This window comes from Carya illinoinensis, chromosome 12 (genome assembly GCF_018687715.1).
Source record: "Carya illinoinensis cultivar Pawnee chromosome 12, C.illinoinensisPawnee_v1, whole genome shotgun sequence".
NCBI classification, from domain to species: Eukaryota; Viridiplantae; Streptophyta; class Magnoliopsida; order Fagales; family Juglandaceae; genus Carya; species Carya illinoinensis.
In genome coordinates this window covers 21,009,559-21,018,011 of record NC_056763.1, presented here as the reverse complement: position 1 = coordinate 21,018,011, position 8,453 = coordinate 21,009,559, and the positions used below count along the sequence as shown (strand labels likewise).

The 8,453-nt window shown below is 36.2% G+C and overlaps 1 protein-coding gene across 5 annotated transcripts; it reads left to right on the top strand.

Annotated features, from left to right (window-relative positions):
- Positions 1-211: 211 nt before the first annotated feature.
- Positions 212-7,143, top strand: LOC122290342 (CBS domain-containing protein CBSCBSPB1-like). Of its 5 annotated transcripts, XM_043097982.1 has the most exons (16): positions 212-507; positions 651-686; positions 946-1,099; positions 2,192-2,360; positions 2,485-2,617; positions 2,727-2,897; positions 3,008-3,086; positions 3,280-3,393; positions 3,572-3,638; positions 3,818-3,923; positions 4,006-4,064; positions 5,447-5,556; positions 5,642-5,775; positions 6,300-6,385; positions 6,483-6,572; positions 6,770-7,143. In XM_043097982.1, exons 3-16 carry the CDS (start codon positions 984-986, stop codon positions 6,950-6,952), a joined length of 1,617 nt encoding a protein of 538 aa, XP_042953916.1. In that variant the 5' UTR covers positions 212-507; positions 651-686; positions 946-983; the 3' UTR covers positions 6,953-7,143. The 5 variants fall into 5 exon arrangements, with proteins under 5 accessions (XP_042953916.1, XP_042953917.1, XP_042953914.1 ...); XM_043097983.1 differs by lacking the exon at positions 651-686; XM_043097980.1 differs by lacking the exon at positions 651-686 and having other exon boundaries at positions 212-608; positions 952-1,099.
- Positions 7,144-8,453: the final 1,310 nt, after the last annotated feature.

The following is an 8,453-nucleotide window of genomic DNA, read 5'->3' as shown; positions in this document are numbered from 1 at the left end:
AATTATTTTTATATTTATAGCACTTCTCTTGTAATTATAGGATCCATAATTCCAAATTATCAAATCTATATAAAATAATTTTTTTTAATTTTATTTTAAAGTCAGTTAAAAAAAATTATGTTTATTTAAGAAAATACTAAACATAAATTCAAGAGAAATGATGTTTGCATGGGATAGCTCAGTTGTAAAAATATCATATCAGGCTGTCCAATGTTCTAAAATCACAACGTTCACAAAAAAAGTTCCCTTGAAATGGGAGCTATCTCTTACGTGCAATCGTATCGTCCCTTCTTCCACAGCTTATTGAACTTTTCCTCCAATTTATGGGGCGTCCGTCTCTCTCTCCCTCCATCTCGCTGTAGCCGGTCGTTGCATTTCCCGGAATACGCAAATTTCCAGATACTATTCCCCGGCCGCGCTGGTTACAATTTCCCGAGGAGAAGGGAAAAAAACAACTCGGGTTTCTCGGATCGTCGGATTTGCAACTTCTGTTGTCGTGATTCAGCTGTGAGCCTGTGATTCATACTATTGCAAATTTCTTTGATATCGCCGATTCTGATAGCTTGCTGGGGAGGATTCTAGCTTCGGTGAATTTACTTTGTTTTGCGGTAAATTTTGAAATTTTGACTTTAACCTCCGATTGTTGCTAGGAAAAACGGTGGGAAAATCAAAGATACCACCCCGAGGTAGATTTGGAACTCGTACATTCTGTTCTTGTTTCTTGTTTCCTTACCCATACTTCTAACTTTTTGGGTCGGAAACTTAGAAAGTAAAAATAAAAGTCACCTGAGCGATCCTCAGACCCGACAAAACCGGAAATGATTTTATTTTTTTATTTTTTAAGATATCATTTTCTTTTCGATTTTTCCAGCAAACAAATTGGGTCGTTAGATGTTTTCTTTCCATCTTTTCGCAAGACTGATGGTGGTTTTTTTTAAATTGAAGCAAAAGGTGGAGGAGATTGAGTTGATTTGTCGGTGAAGATGGCGAGTCAAGGAAGTTCTTCAAGAAGAAGTCTATCATTTACAAAGAAGAAGAAAACCTCGGAGAATGGAGGCCCTGATTCTGCGAGAAAGTCTCTATCACTTTCGCGGTCCAAGTATGTACGAGTCCGCTATATGTCGTTTTCTAAACGTATTACATTCGCAGAAAGTCTTCGTCGCTTGAGATTTTACCTTTTGATGTCTCGAGAAAATTTGGTACCCATTGAGTTTTGCTTTATCTTCATTGTTAGTTATTTTGTGCATATTCTCTGGTTTGATTGTAATGAGTTGTGAGAATTGAAAAAAGAATGAAACTTTATGAAAGGATTTTCAATCGCAACCTGCTTCAAGTTCCTATTACTTTACCTATGATTACTTACTGAATGGAGTGTCTGAAATTTTTTTTTCAATTTCGCGGTGAATTGATTGATAAGTTGTGATTTAATTTTAATAGTTATCTATACTATCAAAATTTTAATAGTTATCTATTACGGAATCCTCTCTGCAATGACATTTTCCCTATATGTGAATTGTACATTGGATGTGCCACTTCTTAACCACTATTCTCTTAGGAGACGTTAAACTGATTTCTATATTTTTATCTTAACTGGCCACGCACAGCATTTGAGATTTTCATTGGCTGTCGGTTGTTACTTTGAGAACAATCATTTTTCTGAGTTTAAGTTACGAGGGTATCTTATAGCTATTTCGATGGGGATGCAAGGGTTTAAGAGGCATACCAGAGAGTGTATCGGAATTAAAATTAATGGCCGAGCATGTCTTATTCCTCCTCTTTTTAAATTTTCTGCAAATATCTGAAGATGTGAGTTGCCAATCATAGGTTCTCGGCTCTTTTAACAGTTTTCTTTCTTTGGGTTGGGGGCAAACCCCTGTTGAAGGGTTGTTGGTTGTATAGAGATTTTACTTTCTAACGAATATAATATATTAGGGTTGCCAAAGGCTTGATGGACCAATGCTTTTTATTTGTTTGATATTATGTGTTCAATCATTTGTTCTAAACATACTGAAGTATAAGCATTCACGTGTCAAGTAGGTGCCTTTGGAACTTTATCATGAGACAATGATACATTTACATACCAACTTACAATCGGTTCTGAAAAGGCAGAAGGCTAATAGGCTAGCTCAAGTTATCTTTTTGTAAAATGAAACTCTAATGAAATTTCCATGTATACTTGTATCTTGAACAGGGGACTGACTGGAGAGCGTACTGTAAAACGGCTGCGGCTCTCAAAGGCACTAACAATTCCTGAAAATACAACTATTCTTGAGGCTTGCCATCGCATGGCTGCTCGTAGAGTTGATGCTTTGTTGCTAACTGACTCCAAGGCATTACTTTGTGGAATCCTTACGGACAAGGTATTATTTGAATTCGTTGTCTGGCCGAATTTACAAGATAGATATTGTCTTCAATGCTACATTTACCAGGATTTTAAAAATTCTAGTGGTATGTTTCATGTAACCATTCATTTTGTGGTTGAAGGATATAACAACTAGGGTTATTGCCTGTGAGGTTAATCTGGAGGAGACACCTGTTTCCCAAGTTATGACAAGAAACCCAACTTTTGTTCTCTCTGACACGCTTGCTGTTGAAGCCCTCCAAAAGATGGTGCAAGGTTAATAGGAATCCTAGAGGCCCATCCAATGTTTTCTTTTTCTTTTACATGAAAAAACAATGTCTTATATCTTGTTCTCTGAACATGGTTATGATGTCTGTCTGCACAGGAAAATTCAGACATTTGCCAGTAGTGGAGAATGGGGAGGTCATGGCCTTACTTGATATCGCAAAGTGTTTATATGATGCCATTGCTCGTTTGGAAAGGGCAGCTGAAAAGGGAAAGGCTATTGCTGCAGCTGTTGAGGGTGTCGAAAAACATTGGGGGACATCAGTTTCTGGTTGGCAGATTTATTTAGAATACCCTATTATTTATATGGTTGTGTGATATCTATTTAGGTTTGTGTCCAGAGAAAGAAAAGTGTTCGACGATGCCGTTTTGGTTCTGCAGGTCCCGATACCTTAATTGAAACATTGAGGGAGCGGATGTTTAAGCCTTCTGTGTCTACAATCATTCCGGAGAATTCAAAGTAGGTAATATATCTTTTTGTAATTTTTGATATGGTATACTAGATGGATATTTGGTAGCAGTATTATATGAGTTATTTGACCCCATCAAATCGAATGCTATTAGTCAAAAGCATCCTTTTTGGACGCAAATTGCATCTACCTCTTGCTAAATGATTAGTGATGCATTGATTAAAAAGTAGTGACATCTTTCAGGATTGTAACGGTTTCCCCAACAGAAACAGTTTTAGTGGCAACAAAGAAGATGCTTGAATTTCGATTAAGCTGTGCAGTTGTGACGATTGATAACAAACCACAGGGAATTCTTACGTAAGTCTCTTATTGATAGCTGCACTTCACTCTTGAGTAGCCATCAACCCCAAAAGGAAAATTCATATTGCTCATCATTTTTATATTCTTTTAGGAGAGCTGTTAATTTTTACTGCTATGATTCACTTCGTTGTTTTTATCATTTATGTTCATAATTTTTGCATTTTGTTCTTGACAGTTCAAAGGATATCTTGATGCGGGTAATAGCAGAAAATCTTCATCCAGAGTCCACTTTAGTAGAGAAGGTATTTTATTTTTCATCTGGGGAATATGTTTGGGCCACTCTCTGAGGACGAAGAAAAAGAACTTCCTGTAGATAATTTTGGTTGGAATATCAGTTACTGCATAGGACACCTCAATTTTGTTTGTGTAATTAATAAAATAAATTGATTGTTGATGCACGTGCTCATGATTTGATTTACAGGTCATGACACTGAATCCAGAATGTGCAACGGTAGACACACCAATTGTTGATGCACTGCATAGTATGCATGATGGAAAGTTTTTGCACCTTCCTGTACTAGATAGAGGTAATAAGCTGATTGAAGTTAAGAGCAAAAATGTTGTAATAATTCATTGTAGTTTCTGATAAGTTTTGATTGTCAAATACAGATGGAAATGTAGTTGCTGTCGTGGATGTAATACATATCACTCATGCTGCTGTAGCCACTGTAAGTGAAGCCAGTACCTTTCTGGTACTATTTATCTTTAATGATGTTCTATTCACGTGGTTAATATTAATCTCACATGAATTTTATAGGATCCCCTGCCCAGTTACATTTCAGTATATTCCAAGAGAACCTATTCTCTAGTAGCACTCATGAATCAGTTGTCAGTTTCTATTTCGTTATTGATTTAACTTCAAAAAGTGCAAGTCTTGTTGAAGGAAACATCTGTTCACTTTGTTCTTTCTTTTTCTTAATTCAATGCCTTGATAGTAAAATAGGTTTCAATATAATCCTCTTACATCAAAACTTCACAGATTTTCTCCCATATCTAACTGTATACAGATGTTCCCCCGTATCTAACTGTATAGGGTTTACTAGGATGCCTGACTAGGTGCTTATACCATGCCTTTTCATGTTTATCCTAAACCTGGAATTCATTGTCTTTAGTGTTTGATTTCTTGACTATGTTGCATGAGAAACAAGGGAGTACTCCACTTCTGCATGCTTGGTGGTTGATTCGAAGTATAAAGTTCTTTAGGAATTCTACATGTGCATAACAAGAAAATAGAAAATAGCCAAATACTCTGTCCCACTATAGATGACATGCTTTGCTTATAGATTCTCATAATTCATGAAAATTTCCTGGATGAGAACACTTTTCACCCCTACACTACAAGATGTTTTACACTTTGCACCCTTATCTGCCATAACTGACGTATTGTACCCTCTAACTACCTTCAACCATCAAACAACACCCTTCGTTAAGATCTGACAGTCTAGATTGTGCTAATCGCCTTTTTCTAGCCATCGTAAGGGTCAGAATGGATGGCTCTATTTGCCATTTATAATAGCTTAAGAATAGTTTTGATATTTTTGTAGTTTAAAGTGTAAATTACCTCATAGTTTATGGGTCCAAAGTGTTTACTTTTATTGCTCTCACCTTCACAAACATGATTTTTCTCATCTGATTTCTCACCTTCATGCACCTGTTCTTTAATAAGCTATCTAATTTTAGCTTAGGTGCTTCAGAAACTCATAAAGTAGCAATAAATAAAACACCACCTTGCTTACAATAAAAAAATTTTAAAAAAAATTAAAACACCGCCCTCCCTCTCCCATCCTTGTCTTTGCTTTTTCTTTTTTCATCTTCTTGATGATGTTCCATGAGCATACATAATTCTTTGCATTGTTTCGAAACAAGTTTACTTTATTTTTTTACCATGCATACAGAAGATATAAATTAGTAGTCTCCTGTAGAAAATTACATGGCCAGACTAGATACCAAATTTCTGCAATGGAGATTTTCATTTTGAAAAAGCATATGGATGTGTTTTATTCTTTTTGGACGTAGAAGACATGGCTTCATCCTTTCCTTCATTTGCTAGGTCGGAAGTACTGCTGGCATAAGTAATGAAGCCACAAGCACTATGATGCAAAAGTTCTGGGATTCCGCCATGGCCTCAAGTCACCATGGTGATGAGGAGGATACACCAAGGTTATTTTTATGCAATGGTGATACTATAATAATACATTCTGACATGGAGACTAAAATGTACTTACATGTACTTGTGATGTCTCAGTGAAGGTTCCTTGATATTGGCTTCAGAGGTAACAGAGACAGAGAGATCACTTCCCTTTCCCTCATCGAACCTGCAAAATACATTTTCTTTTAAAATCCAAGACAAGAAGGGAAGAATGCATAGGTTCACTTGTGGTATGCTGCTTATTCTTCTCTTAACATAAGGCACCCCTCAATTGGCCATAGTTTGTGGTATTCCATTTTCCTTTGTGCCACGTATTTAGTTTTTTTTTTTCCATTTATTTTTATTGGTATTGCTAATAAATAGTATTACATTTATAATCCATCGATGTGATAGGTTCAGGTACAAGACACCATCATTAATGCCTGGATAATTAGACGTCCAACCCGTAGTTGCAAATTGAGCTCCTTGTTCGATTACTGCAACCGCTTGGTCCATCTAGGTGTCTTGCTTAAATAAGTGGCTCCTTGCTTGGTCCATCTAGGTGTCTAGCAGTCCACTACTGTATCTATTTATTTTGTGATAAAAAATTTTGTAAACTACACCGGCTAGATTATGGTAGTCTAGAAAAGCTCACTGGTTGTATGCATTCTTTGGAACTATGGATTAGGCTTTATGGTACAGCCCTGGCATCTAATATAGCAATGCACTCACGTTTGATGGTTGATTGGGTATTTCTTGTGCTGCTTGACTTCAGATGTCCAGGGTTTGGCAGATCTTATAGCTGCAATCCTTCAGAGGGTGGGAGATGACATTGATCCCAACCACCTGCCCCAGATTCTGGTATATTTTAAGATCATCATTTGTTCTCTTCATTTGGTTCAATTCTTGGTTGTTCCTTATCTGGAGATATTAAGCTAATGATAGCCACGCTCTTTAGTATGAAGATGAAGACCATGATAAAGTTGTCCTAGCATCAGATAATGATCTTGCTGCTGCTGTGGACCATGCAAAGTCAGCTGGTTGGAAGGTACAACTGATCTGTCTATTGGTACTTTAGACTTTTTCCTCAGAACATTAGAATAAAGATTAAAACATGGATACCCTAAAAGATTATGCCTTCTCTTTGTGATACAATTGTTCATTCCAAGCTTAAGAGAAACATTTTTTTAAATGGGAAAAGGACTGTTGTTTTCTCATAGCAACTCAAAAAGAGAAACTTTGCAGGGTTTGAGATTGCATTTAGACTACTCGGGAACACGAGGTCGTCGGAGAGCTACCAGTTCAGGAGGTTTGGATTATTATGCCGATGAAGATGCATGGGCATCTGCATATAGTGCTGTTGCAGCAGGAGCTGCAGTTGTAGCTGGTTTAGGTGTATTAGCATACTTGAGAAGATCCGGGACCTGATTTCAAACAACACTTTCAGAGCTGATTTGCTCCCAAGGCTGATTTGCATCGTGCTTCATACATTAATTTTTATTTTTTTATTTTTTTAAAATTACCACATTCAAGGAAAATCAATTTTCTGGTACCGTGTATTCTAATAAACTAGTTGCCACATTGTTAATTTTTTAATTTTATTTTTGTTAATAACTTAATTTTTGTGAAGGTATTTAACCATGATCTTCTGACATTATTAATTTTAATGGAATAAGACATAATATTATGGATAAAAGATGATAAAATAATGATAATAAACAAAGCAGTAACGGATGAAAAGAACAGGACACGGATAATGAAGTGGCAATAAAAGATGCGTAATGTTGAATAAGACAAAACTTTATATTATGACATGTCAAATTACTCTTATGATTTATATTAATTTAATTTAAATAATAAGAAAATAACATGGCTTACCAAGAGAAAAACTTTTTGAAATTATGTAGCATAGAGATTTTCATGTTTCCTCTCTTTCGGGTTCTAATAATGGCGGATAAGCTGTTTGAAATTTAAATTTCAGTTTAGTTTAATTTTAAATTAAATTTAATATTTAAATATCTAATTTTCAAATAATTAAATTCGATTTAACTCAAAAAATTTTTACACATAGAATGTACTAGAGGTGAAAATCAACTATTCGGTTTCAGTTTTGGACCCAAACTGAAACCAAACCGATATATCATAAATCCCGTAAATCTCGACAAAAACCAGCCGTTGAAAGGGGAGAAAACCGTCTAAATCGGTCTCGACATCACTTCGATTGATTCGTTGACGTCTATGGTGGCGATGGAGGCTACTTCTTACCTTGGAATGTTCCAGTTCAACACCGTGAAGAAGAAAAAAAATGTACGTTTTCTTATTGATCTTCTCCTCCACAACCAAAAAAACAACCATCGAAAAAACAATCACCAAAGTCACCACCACAACCAAAAAAATCACCACCGAAAAAAAAAAAAAAAAAAAAAAAAAAAACCACCGAATCAACGACGCCAAGAGGTGCGATTTGAGAGAGAGAGAGAGAGAAAGAGAGAGAGAGAGAGAGAGAGAGCGGCATAGAGATGAAGAGAAGTGAGAAGAACTGAAGAAGAATCGAAGAGTTAAAACCCTAGAGTGAAACGGCACTGGCGCCATTTCATTTAATTTTATTTTTGAACTTTAGATGTTAAGTGACGCCGTGAAACGGTGTCGTTTAAGTAACGTATAAATAAAAAAATATATAACTTATTACGTTGGCCAGTTCAGTGGTTTGAACCAAGGCCAAACCGCTGCCAAACGGACATAGGTCGGTTCTGAAGAATATTTACCGTCCGTCGACCGGTTCACAGGCGGTTCCGCCTGGTTCCTGACACAACCGGTCGGTTCCCGTCGGTGGCAGCCGATGGCATTGGTTTTTGTACACTTCTAGAATGTACAATTTTTTTAACTCAATACTTCTTTACATAAGGGATTTATAATTTTTTTCAATTTT